Here is a 20,010-nt window from a genome sequence, read left to right as displayed (position 1 = left end):
TATTTTTAATTTCTTGAGAAAATGGTTGGTTCATAATCTTTAATCCCTTGAAGTATTTTCTAATCAGCTGATTTTTAAGACTATTGAGGGGTTTTTTTGCCTGTTATATATTTGAATGCATTTTATTTTTATAAAATAACACCTACGTTTAGTTAAAAACATCTGGGTACTAAAAGCTTTATCACAAAAGGCCTCCTCAGGCTCTAGCCTCAGGTGTCAGAGGTAACCACTTTCAATTTTTTAGGTGTTTCTTCTGTACTTACTTCTGTTTTTAAAAATATTATTCTTACCAGGCCATTTTTTGACTTCTGAGTTTTAGACAGGATCTGCTGTGGACGACAAGAATTTCACTTTCCTTTATAGATAAATCACTTTTCCCTCTGCCATCCTCTTAATGTAATTAAAGTACAGTTTTTTTGTTAAATTACAAATCATTATTTCTTTTTTAAAAAATTTTAATGCTTAATTATTTTGAGACAGAGAGAGACACACACAGAACACAAGTGGGGGAAGGCTAAGGGGGAGGAGCTAAGAAAGAGGGAGGCACAGAATCCATTTTTTTTTTTGAGAATTGTTGAAAATATTTAGAAAACATCTCTAGTAGGAGAACAGCAAAAACAAAAGAACTACCACATTTCATCTAAGCCAACAGAATGCCAGGCTGAGGTTAGTTCCACAATAAAAGCCCTACTAATTTGTGTGTGGCCTGGTATGTTGATGTGGAAAAGGAAAAAGAGAACTGAGATAGAGGTAGAAGGTAACTCTTTTCTTACTGCCTGAAAATCTTACCTGGAGAAGAATCTGGAAAACCATGAGTTAGGATAGCTCTAGTCTACTGGCATGCCAGAGGCAGAACCAATATAATCTCCTGAAATAAGTGTCATTTCTTTGGGTAGCTCCCCAAGGGGGTTTGGTTCCACCAATGAGTAAAGTTCCTAGTTCTACACTAAGCTCATCCTTTGGGACATCAATCTCCTCTCCAGCTTCTTCCCCAAGCTTCTTCCACCAGGGTGCTTGTGTATGTTTCAGAGTGGTGAGATGGGCCTGCTTGGCCTTGGCTGCCACAGGCCTGGATCTACTTAGGAAGAGCTCAGGTTCCTTCTCTTCTGCTTCCTTCAGACTTGGTGCCTTCATCAACTGTTCAATGTTGGTGCTGATCTGAGCCATCAGAGCCTCCCTGTGCTGCTGGGCTCTCTCTTCTAGGGCTCTGCCTGTAAGGTAATGTTGCAGTTGTTCTTGAGCTTGGGAATGGAGCTCTTTGCTAGTCACATCTGACATCTGAGAGCTCGGATGTCTTCGAAGATAGTCATCCACTTGTTGCTTCAGTTCAACTCTGCGTACATCAGTGAGATCTTGGAGTCCTTGCCAAGAAGCAAATGGTTTCTTTTTCTTACGACACTGCTAGAAATTTAAGAGTTGCTCTCTGAAGTATGACAGCTGCTTTATTCTCCGTGAGAGATGGCCTCTGTTGGCGAAAATTTTTCCTTTCGTTGTACCCTCTTCAATGTTTCTGGGTAATCAATGCTGATTTCTCTTCTATTTCCCAATTATATTTCTCCACCTGACCTGGATGAACTATTTCGAGCATACTCAGCCGTAATTCTCGGGATAGTCTCAGGGCTCTCTGTCTTTGAAGGAGCAACTGTAATCTGCGATCCTCTTCTTCGTTCTGCCTACGTAGCTGTAGGCGGCTGGATTCACCCCGCACACCCAGTCCACTCCCTCAGAGACCTTCGCATGCTTCTACAAGGCCGGGGACTCCGCTTGCCTCCTCAGTCACGCAGCTCTGCAGTCCGTGACCCCACCCCCATGTGTTGGTCCCGCCCGCGGTGCAATCCATGACCCCTCCTCCTGACATCCTGGTCCCGCCCCTTGAGGCAGGGAAGCAGCTCCCTGAGGGCATGACTCAGCCTTCGGAAGGCAGGACCCCACCCTCTGAGCACCTCACACTGCCCTCAGAGTCCCTGGCTTCACTCTCAGAGGTTCAGGCTCTGTCCCCAGGGACTCAGGCTCTAAAACCAGAGAGTCTGCCCCGACTACCAGATACCCGCCCCCCCATCTCTGATTTGTAAAGTCAGGTCCCGGAAGTCGAGCCTGCCTGTAGAATACTCAGTAACACTCTCAGCATTCAGCTTTCAGAGGTGTTGCTAGAATTTCAGATTACATTCCTGGGATGCTACATTCTGTTCTTAGAATTCTAGATTGTTCTCTCAGAGTTCTACATTCCATTCCTGAGCCTCTACACAGAGCCTGGAGATCTGGCCCTGAGGCTCAGGCCCTCCGTGTGGTCCCCTTGTTGCCAGAGGTCCCGTTTTAACTGGGGGATAGGGTAGTCTGCTCTCCAGGGCTGGTCAGCACCCACATGGCCCAAGTAAAGAGAGCGGGGTCCTCTTCTCCGTGCGCCCATGTAGCTTTCCTGACCTCAGTCTTGTCTCCAGGGCTGGGAGAGGGGAAGCCCTAGGACGGTCAAGAGGAGACCCACTTCCAAGTAAACTAGAAGTGGGTGTCTCTGTGCTGCTGCCTGTGAGATCTGGGCCACACCTGGATCCTCAAATAAATAAAAATTTGAGTGGCAAAAAAAAAAAAAAAAAAGGCTCTCAGCACAGAGCCTAACATGTGGCTCAAACTCCTGAGCAGTGAGATCATGACCTGAGCTGAAGTCAGATGCTTAACCAACTGAGCCACCCAGGTGTCCCAGAAATCAGTATTTCTAAATGCAGTGTGGAATCCCATACGGGATTCTGGAACAACAACAACAAAACATCAGTGGAAAAAGTAGTAAAATGCAAAAGAGTTTAACACAGTAGTGATGAAGTTCATGGTTATATAAAGTCTTAACATGGGGGAAGCAGGGTGAAAGGTGCACAGGAACTCTCTGTACTATATTTGCAACTTTTCTGTAAATCTAAAATTATTCCAAAATAGTGTTTATTAAAACAACAATGAGATAGCACAACACACCTCTTAGAATGGGCAAAATATGGAACATTGGCAACACTAAATGCTGGCGAGGATGTGGAACAACCACAAGTCTCATTCAATGCTGGTGGGAATGCAAAATGCCACAGTTTGGCTAAAGGAGTTGTCCACACAAAAACCTGCACACAGATGTTGATAGGGTTTTTACTTATAATTGCCCAAACTTGAAAAGCAGCCAAGATGTCCTTCAGTATATGAATGGATAAGTAAACAGTGGTACTTCCTGATGAAGTATTATCCAGAACTAAAAAAGAAATGAGATATGAAGACATGGAAGAAACTTAAATGCATGTTAGTGGATGGAAGAAGCCAATCTGGAAAGGCTACATACTGTATGACTCCAACTATATGACGTTCTGAAAAGGCAAAACTATGGAGTTAAAAGGTCAGTAGTTGTCAGAAGTGGGGTTGTGAAGGGGGGAAATGAATAGGTAGAGCACAGAGAATTTTTAGGGCAGTGAAAATACTCTGTACATTATAATGATGGATGTATGACATTATACTTTTGTCTAAATTCCTAGAACATACGACACTAAGGGTGAATTTTAAGGTAAACTTTGGACTTTGATAATGTGTCAGCATAGGTTCATCCTTGTTAAAAAAAAAAAAAAACATACTATACTGGTGAGTGATGTTGATAACAGGGAGGCTATGCATATGTACAAGTGTGGGATATATAAGAAACCTTTTATCTTCCTCTTGATTTTGTTGTGAACCTAAAATTTCTCTTAAAAATAGTCTTTAAAATAAAATTTCAAAAGCAAGTTAGTGTTTACATTATTATATACATATATTTGCTGTTGAGCCAAGTAGTATGCCATTATTATGTTTCCCTTGGAATACAACATTTAACATTTTTTCTACAGTTAATACTTGTCTCATTTTAAATTTATTTATGTAACTATTTTTCAAATCATCTGTTTTCCAAGTTATCCAATAGGTATGCTTAACAAATATGGTAAATGTCTGTGAATATAATTATGTAAATATTTAAGTATATCTGATAATCTATCAGTTAAATATGTTTTCCTTTGGTATCTCCCTCCCTAAGTCCTTGATTCTACTGCTTTTAATCTAGTTTGGTGGATCTAGGACTTTCCTTTTTCTCTTCCCTGTGTTGAATTTCCTGTATCTTCAACTCCTGTTTTACTTATCCTTGGTTTATTCCTTAATTTTTCTAAAACACATCTTCTGATATTTCTCTGAGAAGGAGTAGATAAAGGATACATATATGAGTTATGTCTAATAACATCCTTATTCTACCCTTACATTTGTTTATAATTTGAAAGGTATAAAGTAATACTTGGAACTAATTTTTCCTCAGGATTTGGAAGGCATTATTCCATAGTCTTTTAGCTTCAAGTGTAACTATTAAACAGTCTAATACATTCTGATTGCACATTTTTTAGGGACCTATTTGTCTTCTCTTCAAGAGTCTTTCTAGAGTCTTCTCTTTATCCCTGAAGTAATAAAATTTTACCATGATTTAGGGTTTCTTTTTCATTCTTCTGGGTATTTTGATGAGACCTCTTGACCTAGAAACATATCATTTGGTTCTGGAAATTTCTCTAATAATTCTCTGCTTTTTATTTTCTCTGATTTCTCTGGAATTCCTATCAAGTGAATCTCCCAAATTGATCCTTTTTCTTTTCACTCCTTTTTTATATCTTTTGGGGTTTGTTGTTGTTTCTCAGTTTCTGAAACATTTTCTTAGTTTTATCTTCACACTCTTCTATTGCTTTTTACAAATGTGGATATCTCTGTTTTTTGTTTTGGTTGTTTGTTCCATTCTGAAAGTTTTTTTAAAAAATGGTGAACTTAAGTTGTCATTTCTTATTTAATATTCTGTATTAAAAAATGTAATTAAGAGAGACCTATTCCAAATGACTTTTAAATACAATAATTTGACTATACAACTCTAGTGGGTTATAGTCCAAAGATAAAATGACTACGTAATATGTTTAAACTGTTTTCATTAATAATATTGTCTGTAGAAATTGATATTTTTATTCTAAGACCATAGTATATGCATTGTGGGGTAAAGCAAATGAGTAATCATGTGAAATTCTAATTCTGTCATCCTCAGTACTATTGAAATCAGGATTATCAGCATTGGATAAAGGACAAGATAGAAAATATTTAGTAAAAGCTCTGTCCTGAGTTTGAACTGAAAGTATCATTTTAAATTCATCCTGTATTTTATTTTATTTTTTAATCCTAGCCCTGTCTACTGTAAAGGTCTAGAAATAATGACCAGTCCAGTAGCAATAAGTATCCCTAGCAGCCAGATTGTAGTCTTATAATATCATTTCCCATTAAAAGCAACCAGGGTTACTTAGAGAAATGGCTCAGTCCTGGCTGGAATAAATAGTCATACAGACAGCAGGGAAAATTATGAGTGACTAATGGTATCATGTCAAAAGGACTCAAGAGTCTACTTTAAAAGGCTCTTATAGCCAAAGATAGGACAAATTGAGCCTCAGAAGGAAAGTAACTGCAACATATTAAAACATATCAAATACTTTTAAAATCACGTGCTCAGAAGCCTAAAAAAATCTCATTAGTCAACATTGGAGAATATTGGGGAATCAACTTATTTTGAAAAGTGGTAAATAAAAAAACAGCACCAACTAATTGATGGGAGAAGTTTCTCTTCATAGAAATGCTTTACCTAATAAATAAACATAAAATAATAGAATTACAATATAGCAATATTATAAAATTTGTGAATTTAGGTGTTGAACATCAGTGACCACTCACATTCAAAAAAGACACAACCAAACAATGTTTCTTCTGATAAAAGAACTCAGTGCCACCTATGAAATAGACTTGCCATAAAAACAAATCTAAATCTGATCAGCCTTAAATCCATCTCTTAATTTAAAGGAAATATACAGGACAAAGAAGCACATTAAATTTAATATGACCAATTGTCCCTGGTTTAAATGCTGAAAAGTCCCATGTCCCAGAAGAGCCCTCAACCTCAGGCAGAGAGGACTATCTCTCTGATAGTCACTATCAAGAAAAGCCATCTGCAAAATCCAGAATATGGGAAGCTCCACCAGTGGGCTAGGGTGCAATGACCTTGACTTTAATCCATTCCTTCTGTGTTCAACCCCAACCTTCACTTCTGGTAGTTGTGTCTGGGCTTTTCTAGAGCCCGTGAAATACACAGCCTGCTTCTCTGGGCTGTCCTCCTCCTGAGGCATTCACATTTTGTGGCCACACTTGGATCTACTTTTTCTTTTTAATTTTTAAAATTGTGGTGAAATATACATATTGTCTACCATTTTAATTATCTTTAAGTGTACTGTTCTGTGGCATTAAGAATATTAAGAATATTTGCATTGTTGTGCAACCATCTCCATCATCCATAGTCCATATCTAGAACTTTTTCACATCATTCCAATCTGAAACTCTGTACCCTTTAAACAATAACTCTCTTTGCTCTGCTATCCTCTCTCCTGCTACCCTCTCCCCTGACAACCACCTTTCACTTTCTGTCTCTAACTTTTACTACTCTAGGTCCCTTGTATAAGTAGAATCATACAGTATTTGTCTTTTTGTGACTATCATAAACACATCATTATTTCACTTAACTATGTGTCTTTAAGTTTCATTAACATGGTACCATGTATCAGAATTTCCTTCCTTTTAAAAGCAGACTGGTGTTTCACTGCATGTGTATCCCTCACATTGTTTATCCATTCATCTGTTGATAGACATTTGATTTATTTTTACCTTCTGGCTTTTGTGAGTAATGTTGTAATGAAGACAGTGTGCAAATATCTGCTTGGGTTCCTGCTTTCAATTCTTTTGGGTATGTGTCCAAAACTGGGATTGCTGGAGTCTTTTTTTCTAATTTTGCATATCTCTTGAGTGAAAATTAGACCTCAGTATTGCTTTGTTTTTTCCCCCAAATTCTTTAACTTTTAATAGTTTTTCATTATTTCAAATTTACAGTTTTACCCATTCTTAAGTGTAGAGATCTTTGACATTACATATATTCGCATTGTTGTGCATTTGTCTACTTTTTGTCTTTTAAAGTTTTGTTGAAATTATATGGTGTCCTCTCCTGTTTTCTTTGTCTTCCTGGCTTTATGAAACCTATACATGTGCTTCTAAAGTACTACTTAAAAGTGGGTTTCCAAGAAGAGGAAGGATAAATGCGTGTAGTTAAGCCGCTGTGGTTAATCATGTCTCTCTGTTATATATTCTGAATATGTGCTCTTTAGTTGTGGTTTGTCTTTTATGTGTAATGGTATATGAAAATTATAAATCTGATGTAATTGCTTTTTCTTTTTCCTCTTTTTTTCCATATCAGATATTATGTTATGTTCTCTATTTAGGGATGGTAATAAAATTCATTTCTCTTTTATTTTTGTTTTTTTTTATGCATTAATATTAGACTGTTTTAAAATCTGAAGTTTACTCTGAAGTTCAGTGGATGACAAGAACCTGAAGTTCTTTTTTCCAATTGATATAATCAACTGTCCCATTGTATGAATCTTTGTTTGTTTTCCTAACTACTACCTGTGTGATCTTAACCAAATCATATAACCTCACTGAGTCAGAGTCTCCTCATAACAGTTCATACTTCACAGGACTGCTGTAGTGATTTAGTGAGTTAATATTGTCTCTCTCTTTGCACAGTGACTAGAAACAATTTATCAGTGAATGTCAACACAGCATTATATTTTCATTTCTGCCTCAACTGTCATTAACTGTACATGTAATAAGATGTTAAAGTGAGATTTTCCCCTTTTTTAGAGGTTTAATTTACCTCTTAAGCCTGGGGAAAATAGGTATTAATTAACCCCTCATTCAGAATCCAGTTCCTCAAATAGCTCTGCAGTAGGAAGACACAAAACTAATTCTGCCATCATTAGTGCCTATCACCTCCAGGGTTTCACCTCCAGGGTATCTAAGGACAAACCAAGGGTTCACCAAGAGGTAGAGGGGGAGTCAGGGTGCTAGGTTATCCCCCACCCACAGAGAAGATGAGAGCTCCTCAGAAAGTCCAAGATAAGAAGTTGGCTAAGTGTTGTGACAGCACAGAGAAGGAGAGAGACTCCTGACTTCCACTGGGAAAGAGAGTGTGTTTCCTGTGGTACACATGGGGACTCTGAGTTTTCCTGGAAGCCAGCAGCTGACAGGAGAATCACAAGTGGCCTATGGAGGAGGCATTGTGCATAGAAGGGAGCTGTAATTAGAGGGGTCCGGCTGGGGGATCTGCAACCCTGGAGGAGCCAAATGCAGAGTCAGTGGGGAAGATGGACAGAACATCAAGATAGAGCAGAACAGTGAAGGACCTTCACAGTCCCTTTCTCTATGGTCAATGTCAGAATCTGATTCAGACAGAGCCTAGAAAGAAGGGAAGTTTTAGATTGAAGATCGAACTTTTCAAAATTTGGCATTAAAGTTTTAGACCTTTGAATATATAGAAAAATTCTATAATTTTCCTGATATTTCATCCAGTGTCACAGAAGGAAGATCATAGAGACCCAGTTAGTAGGAGCAACAAGAAAAACACACACTAGCTTTCTGTTTACACCCTACTTAGTACTATTGAGTTACACATAATAGTATTATTGTTTATTTGTGGATTTTCAATTATATCCTATTGTCTATCTACATTCATGTGCCAGGAGAAGACTGTGATAGCCATTGTAACTTCAAGCAAATTTTTAAATATTTGGTGTACAAAAAATTAGTTTCCATTTGGAGCACATCTACTATGCATGGAATATTATCTTTAACCCTCACAGCAAGCATGCAAAGGTTACTGTGTTCCTTATTTTAAGGCTGAAGTTTAAGGAATTGACTGTAGCTCACAAAACCGTCATGTGGCTCTCAGATTCCAAACTTTCACTCTTGACATTGGAGGCAAGCCTCTAAGTCTTCTTTGTGTCAAAAACTTCATAGGTATTCTTGCCTATTCATTTTCTCCTAAGAAACTAGGGTAATTTTGCCAATGTATTTTTGTTGAAGTGATAGTATACCTGATAAAGTACACCCTTTTCCCAGGTTCTGCCAGAGGAGACAAATCTTCTAAGAGACACTTTACTTTTGTTACATAATTGTCACTCCATACAGGCATATCTTCAAACTACTGTTGAAAATGCTTTGTGGGCATCAGAATTGGCAAAGAGGAAGTCAAACTTTCACTCTTTGCAGATGACATGATACTCTACATCGAAAACCCGACAGACTCCACCAGAAGCCTACTAGAACTGATCCAAGAATTCAGCCAAGTTGCAGGGTACAAAATCAACGTACAGAAATCGGTTGCATTTTTATACACCAACGATGAAGCAACAGAAAGAGAAATCAAGAAACTGATCCCATTCACAATTGCACAAAAAACCATAAAATACCTCGGAATAAACCTAACCAAGGATACAAGAGATCTGTATGATGAAAACTATAGAAAACTTATGAAGGAAATTGAAGAAGACACAAAGAAATGGAAAAACATTCCATGCTCATGGATAGGAAGAATAAATATAGTTAAGATGTCATTACTACCTAAAGCACTCTACACATTCAATGCAATTCCAATCAAAATTGCACCAGCATACTTCTCAAAACTAGAACAAACTATCCAAAAATTTGTATGGAACCACAAAAGACCCCGAATAGCCAAAGTAATACTGAAAAATAAAACCAAAACGGGAGGTATCACCATCCCAGACTTCAGCCTCTACTACAAAGCTGTCATCCTCAAGACAGTATGGTATTGGCACAAAAACAGACACATAGACCAATGGAACAGAATTGAGAACTCAGAAGTGGACCCAAAAGTATACAGCCAACTGATCTTTGACAAAGCAGGAAAGAATATCCAATGGAAAAAAGACAGCCTTTTTAACAGATGGTGTTGGGAGAACTGGACAGCAACATGCAGAAGAATGAAACTAGATCATTTTCTCACACCATGCACAAAAATCAACTCAAAATGGATAAAGGACCTGAACGTGAGACAGGAAACTATCAACACCCTAGAGGAGAAAGCAGGAAACAACCTCCTTGACCTCCACCGCAGCAACTTCTTACTTGACACATCCCCAAAAGCAAGGGAATCAAGAGCAAAAATAAACTGTTGGGACCTCATCAAGATTAAAAGCTTCTGCACAGCCAAGGAAACAACCCAGAAAATTAATAGGCAACCAACGGAATGGGAAAAGATAGTTGCAAATGACATATCAGATAAAGGGTTAATATCCAGAATCTATAAGGAACTCACCAAACTACACGCCCGAAAAACAAACAACCCAGTGAAGAAATGGGCAGAAGACATGAACAGACACTTCTCCAAAGAGGACATCCAGATGGCCAACAGACACATGAAACGATGCTCAGCATCCCTCCTCATCAGGGAAATACAAATCAAAACCACACTGAGATACCACCTCACGCCAGTCAGAGTGGCTAAAATGAGCAAATCAGAGAACTCTAGATGCTGGCGAGGATGTGGAGAAACGGGCACCCTCCTACACTGTTGGTGGGAATGTAAACTGGTACAGCCCCTCTGGAAAACAGTGTGGAGGTTCCTCAGGAAACTAACAATAGAACTCCCTTATGACCCAGCAATAGCACTGCTAGGAATTTACCCAAGGGATACAGAAATGCTGAGGCATAGGAGCACATGTACCCCAATGTTCATAGCAGCACTCTCCACAATAGCTAAAACATGGAAAGAGCCTAAGTGTCCATCAACAGATGAATGGATCAAGAAGATGTGGTTTATCTATACCATGGAATACTACATGGCAATGAGAAACAATGAAATCTGGCCATGTGTAGCAACATGGATGGACCTTGAGGGTGTTATGCTGAGCGAAATAAGTCAGGCAGAGAAGGACAAATATCATATGTTTGCACGTATAGGAGGATTAGGAGGAACTTGATGGAGGAACAAGGGGGAGAAGAAGGGCGGAAATGGTGGGGGAAAAGGAGAGAGGCAAACCATGAGAGACTCTTGAATGCTGACAAAAACTGAAGACTGATGGATGTGGGAGGGAGGGGGGATGGGCATGGAGGAGGGCACTTTGGGGATGAGCACTGAGTGTTATGTGGAAACTAATTTGACAATAAACTATTAAAAAAAATAAATTAAAAAAAATAAAAAAAAAAATAAAATAAAATTTATTAATTTAGGTTTTCTATAAAAAAATGCTTTGTGTGTTTTCATATCTGAGCGTCTTCATCATTCCTTTCTATCTGGGTCATTTTCTTGTATCACTGGCCCTCCAAAGTGTCCAGTGTTTTGTCCCAACTTTCTGCACTGCTCATATTATTTTTCCCACATTAACTATTAGAAATTAATGGCTCCCTTTTCTCTCCCACTTTTACTTCTTCAAATCACCCTTCTTTATTTATTTTATAGTTTATTGTCAAGTTGGTTTCCATTTAACACCCAGTGATCATTCCAAAAAGTGCCCTGCTCTATGCCCATCACCTCCACCCCCATCAACCCTCAGTTTGTTCTCAGTATTCAAGAGTCTCTCATGGTTTGCCTTCCTCCCTCTCCCCAACTATTTTCCCCTTCTCCTCCCCCATGGTCCTCGTTAAGTTTCTCCTGTTCCACATTGAGTGAAAATATATGGCATCTGTCCTTCTCTGCCTGACTTATTTCGCTCAGCATAACACCCTGAAATTCCATCCATGTTGCTACAAATGGCCAGATTTCATTCTTTCCTCTTGCCATGTAATATTCCATTGTATATATAAACCACATCTTATTTATTTATTTATTTATTTATTTTAAAAAATAGTTTATTGTCAAGTTGGTTTCCATATAACACCCAGTGCTCATCCCCACAACTTCTTGATCCATTCACCAGTTGATGGACATTTAGGCTCTTTCCATGATTTGGCTATTGTTGAAAGTGCTGCTATGAACATTGAGGTACATGTGCCCCTATGCATCAGCACTCCTGGATCCCTTGGGTAAATTCCTAGCAGTGCTATTGCTGGGTCATAGGGGAGTTCTATTGTTAATTTTTTTTGAGGAATCTCCACACTGTTTTCCAGAGGGGCTGCACCAGTTTACATTCCCACCAACAATGTAGGAGGGTGCCCGTTTCTCCACATCCTCACCAGCATCTATAGTCTCCTGATTTATTCATTTTAGCCACTCTGACCAGTGTGAGGTAATATCTGAGTGTAGTTTTGATTTGCACTTCCCTGATGAGGAGGGATGCTGAGCATCGTTTCATGTGTCTGTTGGCCATCTGGATGTCCTCTTTGGAGAAGTGTCTATTCATGTCACTGCCCATTTCTTCACTGGATTATTTGTTTTTTGGGCGTGGAGTTTGGTGAGTTCCTTATAGATTTTGGATACTAGACCTTTATCTGATCTGTCCTTTGCAACTATTTGCCAGTCTCAGTTGCCTATTAGTTTTGTGGGTTGTTTCCTTGGCTGTGCAGAAGATTTTAATCTTGGTGAGGTCCCAAATAGTTCATTTTTGCTCTTGATTCCCTTGCCTTTGGGGATGTGTCAAGTAAGAAATTACTGCGGTTAAGGTCAAGGAAGTTGTTTTCTGCTTTCTCCTCTAGGGTTTTGATGGTTTCCTGTCTCACATTTGGGTCCTTCATCCATTTTGAATTTGTTTTTTTGTGTATGGTATAAGAAAGTGGTCTAGTTTCATTCTTCTGCATGTTGCTGTCTAGTTCTCCCAGCACCATCTGTTAAAGAGGCTGTCTTTTTTCCACTGGATACTCTTTCCTGTTTTGTCAAAGATTATTTGGCCTTTTATTTGTGGGTCTAATTCTGTGTTCTCTATTCTATTCCATTGGTCTATGTGTCTGTTTTTGTGCCAATACCATACTTTCTTGATGATGACAGCTTTGTAGTAGAGGCTAAAGTCTGGGATGGTGATGCCTCTCGTTTTGGTTTTCTTCTTCAATATTACTTTGGCTATTCGGGGTCTTTTGTGGTTCCATACAAATTTTAGGATAGTTTGTTTTAGTTTTGAGAAGAATACTGGTGCAATTTTGATTGGGATTGCACTGAATGTGTAGATTGCTTTGGGTAGTATTGACATTTTAATGATATTTATTCTTCTTTTCCATGATCATGGAATGTTTCTCCATTTCTTTGTGTCTTCTTCAATTTCCTTCATAAGCTTTCTACAGTTTTCATCATATGTATCTTTTACATCTTTGTTTAGGTTTATTCCTAGGTATTTTATGGTTTTTTGTACAATTTTGAATGTCACCCTTTTGTTTAAAGTCCAATTCAAGTTTCAAATGCTCCACAATTAGCCAAGTTAGTGGCAGCCATCTTTTGGTCTGAATTTATTATATTCTGCTTTATAATGTTAGGAACCTTGATGTGATTTTATGTTTGTCATTAACAGCTGGGCCCTATCTCAAGGGTTACTCAGAGATCTCAGTTGTCAGGGGAACATAAGCCTGTCCTACGGGGTGGGGGTGGAGAAGTTGGGATAGACAGGCCAACCTGTGTAACAGGCATGACCAAGTAGCTAGCTGCCCAAATGAACAACTTAAAAGACGCTGCCAACCTGAGTCTGATTCGAGGCAGCACCTATCTCCAGGGGTCCTTGACTCACGGTTGGAGGTACTTTGGCATTCAGAAAATAAATATTACATGCCTATTCTATTGGTGAGAGAAAGAAAAGTAAAAGAATCAGAAGCCCATGATCATAGTCATGGACTTTTACCTCAAGGTGGTCTTTTTGAGTTAATGGAGAGAAATAGGGGATAGTCTAGGGCAGTGATTTTGTCACTGAGGGTGATTTTGTCACTGAGGAACATTTGGCAATGCCTGGAGGAGATGCTTTTGATTGCTATAACTGGGAGGGGAGAAGGTAGGTTCTAATGGCATCTAGAGAATAGAGGCCAGGATCTTGCTGAAGTATCCTACGATACACAGGACAGCCGCCCACAAAAAACAAGTATGCTGTTCTAAATGTTGATAGTGTCAAAGGGGAAAGGGGCAAAGGATATCCAGTCTCTCACTGACTGTACCTTGTCAGGGGGTTTCAGGGCTGAGATCCACTAATAATATAAACAAGAACAAACAAACAAAAGCCTAAGAAATAGGGTAGAGGGCCAACTGGACACATAATCGACAAGCAATTGTAGAAAGGAAGGTTGTGTAATACCAATTTAATCTCATGCAGCTGTCACTCAGGATAGTCTGGCCATAGCAATAATTCCCAAAGCACTCTCAGGGAAAAGAGGATCTAATATGTCTATCATAGACTTGGAGTGAAGCTATGGGTGGTAGTAAATATTGGTAGAGTGAGGTGGGGTCAATAGGACTGATAATGGCCTTTCAGTTTTCTACAAAATTTAAGGACAGGGACCAGTTCTTAGCATGTTTATATTACGCATAATGCTAACACAATGTACTGTAGTTATTCAATTAGTGCTTATTAATTAACTGATTGATGATTTTCTTAATTGATCATGCCATTCACATCTATCTATGCTCAGCACCACCAGGACAACTTGGATATATTCCAGTGTACTGAGGAATTAAATCTTCCACTGAGGACCCTGACAATCATATCACCACAAGACTTGGATTCAGCTCTGCATTTAAATAGAAATAAAACAAGCACACTTCAACCCTCTGGGTAGAAAGTAGTATAATCTGCTTACTTACTGCTAAGCCCCCATGAGAGAGGAAAGTAATAGGCAGTAACTTCAGTGATGAATTATAGAACAGCTTCATTTAGCTCACCCCATCTAGGTAAGGCATCCTGCTGGCCTCCAGAGAAATTAATGCACCTTAATTTTAATTAGTGGATGATTTCAGATCAGCTATTTTACATACCTAGCTGTTGCTACTTTTTTCCTAGGTTATCTCTTCCCCTCAATCTGCCTGAATCTAGCTCAGTAACACACTTTGATCCTCGTTCTGGAGGCTGAATACTGAAGCCAAATATTCTAGAAGCTAAATATTGAAGAAGAAATCAGTGGACATGCATTGTGTCCTTACCCTCCCAACAGATGGCAAAATTTGTCCTTTCCCCCCACATCCTTGACTTCTGTTTGTTTTCAATACTCTCATGTAGTTTGTGGAGGAAGTTTTACCTCCTCCCAGAGAAGTTCCATATAAGAGAAGACCCTAAAATTCAAAAGGGCTTTACAATCCAAAGAAAATTACTCTTTAGGGGTAGGATTTCAGGCACCTCAAAGCAAGATAGACAAGGAAAGCCTCCAAATGCCCCTAAAACTCACACCATATCTACAAGTGATTAACAATGCCATCTCTTGACCATTAACTTAGTCATGAAACTGCCTCCTTTTGTGTCTCTATTTCTTTTTTCTTGATGATTCTTGTTCCCATTTACTCATCCATACTGATGAGGAGACATATTTTCATGTGATAAGAATGCACATCTCCCACTGAGGGGAGCCAGATGCAGTAGACCAAACCAGAACCTGTCTCTCTTTCATAGTAGTTTTATCCATGGTGGTTCTGAGTCCCTGCCCCAGACCCTCCTGGGTGCTGAAGGGGTCTCAGATGATAATGGGGACAAAGTTTTCTTTTCTTCTAATGTTGGTGCTCCTTATTGCTGTGGTGACTTTTCTTTTCTTTTTAAATTTTACTTATTTCTGAGAGAGAGAGAGAGAGGGACAGCATAAGCAAGGGAGGGTAAGAGAGAGGGAGACACAGAATCCGAAACGGGCTCCAGGCTCTGAGCTAGCTGTCAGCACAGAGCCCGATTCGGGGCTCGAACCCACGAACTGTTAGGTCATGACCTGAGCCGAAGTCGGACGCCCAACCGACTGAGCCATGTGGTGTCTTTTCTTATAACATGTTTGAATAGACATTTAGACAACCTAGTATTGTGATAGAAAGAAAACAGCTAAACTAGTTTCTTGAGTTGAAAACAGGACTTCGGACAACCCTCAGCATCTCAATAAACTTTGTTTTCCTATACAGTGAAAAGAAATTGCCAAAGAAGCTGCCACTTAATTCTCTTCTGTGAAGTAAAAACAAAGGTAGAGAGCAGTTTCTCATTATAGATAGAGTAAGTAGGAAAAAAGCAATGTTATTTTTACTTTCTTTCGGAACACTCAAGCAGACCTAAAACCATCAACTATTTCAATATATTGGTCTTGGAAAGAAAATCAACTATGGTGTTCAGAAGAAAAAGTAGCTATGTGCAAAGTAAAGTCAGAGAAGGTTTCACATTGGGGTCACTCTACCTGGTAATTGAGTGCTGGGAAAAATAGAACTTTCGTAGACATACCAGAAATAACAGGGCATAAGACTGTTTCTGTGATAAGCAACCAACAAACATTAATATCTTAGAATAGCAAAGGTTTATTTCTTGTTTATACTCTGTGCTCATTATGGGTCAATAAGCACACTACTCATGGTGATCACCCCGGAACCAAGCTCCAAAGTTGCTTGTTGCCCCTGCAGGAGAGGCAAACACAGCAAAACAAACCAGCTCTGAAAGTGACATGGCACCTCCACCCAACTTTCACTGGACAATACAAGTTGCCATCCATGACTCAAGTGGGCAGGAAAGTCGTTCTTCCATGTTCCCAGAGAGTGGGAGCCAGGATATTTGTGACCAGCCTTAATAACTATCATGAATTATGTTTGAGGCACAGCAAAAAGTTCCGTAGGAGGGAAGCTGAAAACTTAGGTTGGAAAACCTTGTATGCCACACTGTTTGGAATTTGTTCTGAAGATGTGGTAGGAGAGAAAATTGTCTTTTGTTATCTCAATGAGGTGACTTTTGGAAAGCCCCTAGGTCACCTAAGAAAGGGACTGGTTGCCAGGGGAAACAACCCCAGTAATTAGAGGGTTAGAACTTTCAGTCCCACCCCTCAGACCTGGGAGTAGGAGAAAGGGGCTAGAATTTGAATGTATCACTAAAGACCAGTGATTTTAATCAGTCATATGAATGTAATGAAGCTTCCATAAAAACCCCAAAAGGACAGGGTTCAGAGAGCTTCCAGGATGATGAACATGTTGAGATTCAGGGAGAATGGTGAGCTTGGAGAGGGTTCAGACGCTCCATGCCCCTTCGCACACACCTTGACCTAGGCATCTCTTCCATCTGGCTGTTCCTGAGTTGTATCCATTTGTAATAAACTGATGATCTAGTAAGTAAAATGTTACTCTGAGTTTTGTGAGCCATACTAGCAAGTTAATTGAAACCCAGGAGGTGGTCATTGGTATCTCTAATCTATAGCCATTAGATCAGACAGAGGTGATAATTTGAACTTGCCACTAGCCTCTGAAGTGAGAGGCCTGTCTTACAGGACTGAGCCCTTAACCTGTGGATCTGATGCTGTCTCCATGTAGATATTATCTAAATTGAGTTGAATTGTAGAACACTTGGCTGGTATCAGAATTTCTTATTGATGTGAGGAATGCCTGCTCCCCACAACACACACAGACACACACAAACACACTGAAATTGGTGATAAGAACTTTAGCCAGGATTCAGTAAGACAATAGCCCAGACAGGACATCTGGTGCTTACAATATATATCAGATAACACTGGTAGATGTGGGGGTAGGGTAGAGGGTCCTATTATAACATAACAGTTGGTAAGGAGAAGACATAGTGCCAAACCAGCCAACAATCCCCCACATGCAGAGCCTGGCCACTGAATGTTTGCCAAAGGCTAACCTGGACTAAAAATGATAAAGGAGAGCATCTGCCCTCAGGTCATCTGAGGGCACATCTCAGAACAGTCCAGTTTGTGTGTTCACAGTCCTAATGGTTTTGGCTTCATGGTGCCATGATTTATTTGAGTTGGATTCAAGTCACTAACAGAATTTTATAGATGGTAGATGAAGCTATGATCAATGGTTCTTCCAATGGGAAGAGGCTGGCTTCACTTATTTTATAAAGTTTTATGTTTAATAACATAAATACCATTTATGTTTAATAAGTTTAAAATTCCAAGTAGAATCTAAATTTGAAAGTTACAGTGGAGAACTTTTTTCCCTAGAGGTAAGGGCCTAACATCAGGGATCACGAAAGACATGAAGTGCAAGAGCATGGCAGATAACTTCAGTTCTTCTAAAAAACATAAAATCTATCTGAAATTAATGAGAAGTATCCATTCCCCCAAAATATGGGACAGAGGTTATGTGAACTAGAAGATCAAAACTGTCACATTGCCATCCTTCTGATTAAAAGAAACTAGTGAGAAGGTTATGTATTACTAAGAATTTAATTTGGCCTAGGGGAAAAACAAGGGTAATTCTAAAACCTAGTCTTTCCATAGCTAAGCTGTAGCCATTAAAAGGTTTAGAATTGGACGAGTAATAATTTTTAAATCATCTTTGAATAAGAGTACTTCAGGCAGAAGGAGTAGCATGTGCAAAGGTCCTGAGAAGGAAAACTTGTTTAGTATGGTTGAGGAGCAGAGAGAAGAGCTAGCTAACTAGATCGTGGGTGATGTGGGAAACAAAGGCAGAAGGAAATTGCAGATAAAATTAAATTTCCTTATCACCTCGGAGCCCATTGACAAATACTTGAGGCAGGTAAGTATAACATTTCTCCAGGAACTCCCTACTGTCTTAATCTTAATGTTTTGCTAGAGGGGAAAAATAACCTTAACTTGACTATAGCTAGGCCTCCAGTATCCAATGAGTCTCTTTAGCATATCAAAAATCCTTTGGAAATTTCCCCTTGCCTTTACTGAATCCCAAGTATTTAAGCAGTCTCTCTTCACAATCCTGAGGCAGTTCTTCCTGCCCATGGGTCCTGTCCCTGTGCTTTAATAAAATCACCTTTTTGCACGGAAGACTTGGCCATCAGATCCGGAGCCCCACTCTCACTCCATGACCACATCAATGGGGACCAGGGGGAGGCTGGGAAGAAAATTTTATGTAATAGCCGAGGGAAGATTGTTTAGGGCTTTATAGGACATGTAAGGACTTTGGATTTTTTTAAGCAGAGAAGTGACAGGATTTTATTTCTGTGCCACATATGGCAGATGGACTGGGTGGGCGGGGTAAGACAAGCAAAAAGACTGCTTAAGAAGCTATTGCTTTTGTTCAGGTGGGAGAAGAGGTAGTTTGGACCAAAGTCATAACAGTGCAGTGGTATTAAAGGGTCATATTTGTGATGTATTTTGGAAGTGATCTTGATGAGGCTTACTGCTGTATTAGATTTGAGATGTGAAGAAGAAAAAGGAATCAAGCTTCTGGAAAGCTTCTAGGAAACCCTAGGCTTTTGAGAGCTGACTGGGCAAAAGATGCCCAAAGGAGATGATAATGCAGAGTGCCACCTCCAAAGAAAATGGGGCTGAAGACCATGGCCACTGGGCAAATTGTAGAGCAATTAGAAAAATAGTCCTCTTTTTTCAGGGCACCTGGGTAGCTTAGGCAGTTAAGAGTCTGATTATTGATTTTGGCTCAGGTCATAATGTTATGGTTCATGAATTCGAGACCCACATTGGGCTCTGCACTGACAGCATGGAGCCTGCCTAGGTTTATCTCTCTCTGCCCCTCCTTTGGGTACATTCTCTCTCTCTCTCTCTCTCTCTCTCTCTCTCTCTGTCTTATTTATTAAATAAACATGAAAATTAAAAAAAAAAAGAAAAATAGTCCTCTTTCTCAATATGGAATTAGAATGTGATTTTCCCATTATATGTTATTCTTGGATGGAAGGAGACTGACTATGGGGATAAATTGGATTACATCCTCCATAGCCATGCAGCAATTGTATATTTAACCCCAGCAAGACATATGACATGATCTCCTGTGATAACCTAGTAGATAAAATGGAAAAGTAGGGGGTAGATAATAAAAGGATTTATGATTCATTGAGAGAATGTGGCCCAAATGTTGAAAGGCTCAACTTCAGCTTGGAGGAATATTTCTTATAACTCTAGAAATCTGCTCAGAGCTGAGATAAAGAAATAGAGGGCTTACTGATTAAATTTGTATACAACATAAAGCTGCAAAGAAACATGAATATATAAAAGACAGAATCAAGATCCAAAACCATTTATATTTGTATCTAACAAGATTCACTTAATGAAGGTTCACATAAGGTCTTACACCTCCAA

At 39.3% G+C, this 20,010-nt stretch overlaps 1 protein-coding gene across 1 annotated transcript in view; it reads right to left on the bottom strand.

The window, feature by feature from the left end:
- Positions 1–663: 663 nt before the first annotated feature.
- Positions 664–20,010, bottom strand: part of LOC120237010 (IQ calmodulin-binding motif-containing protein 1-like) — a 151,562-nt gene continuing 132,215 nt past the window's right edge. Inside the window, 2 exon segments of the mRNA XM_039240137.1 lie at positions 664–1,399; positions 1,401–1,691. Coding sequence (XP_039096068.1) covers positions 817–1,399; positions 1,401–1,691 — 874 coding nt within the window. The 3' untranslated portion in view covers positions 664–816.

Source organism: Hyaena hyaena, unplaced genomic scaffold, assembly GCF_003009895.1.
Source record: "Hyaena hyaena isolate Hyena2069 unplaced genomic scaffold, ASM300989v1 scaffold_168, whole genome shotgun sequence".
Taxonomy (NCBI): domain Eukaryota; kingdom Metazoa; phylum Chordata; class Mammalia; order Carnivora; family Hyaenidae; genus Hyaena; species Hyaena hyaena.
This window is presented reverse-complemented; position numbering and strand designations above follow the sequence as displayed.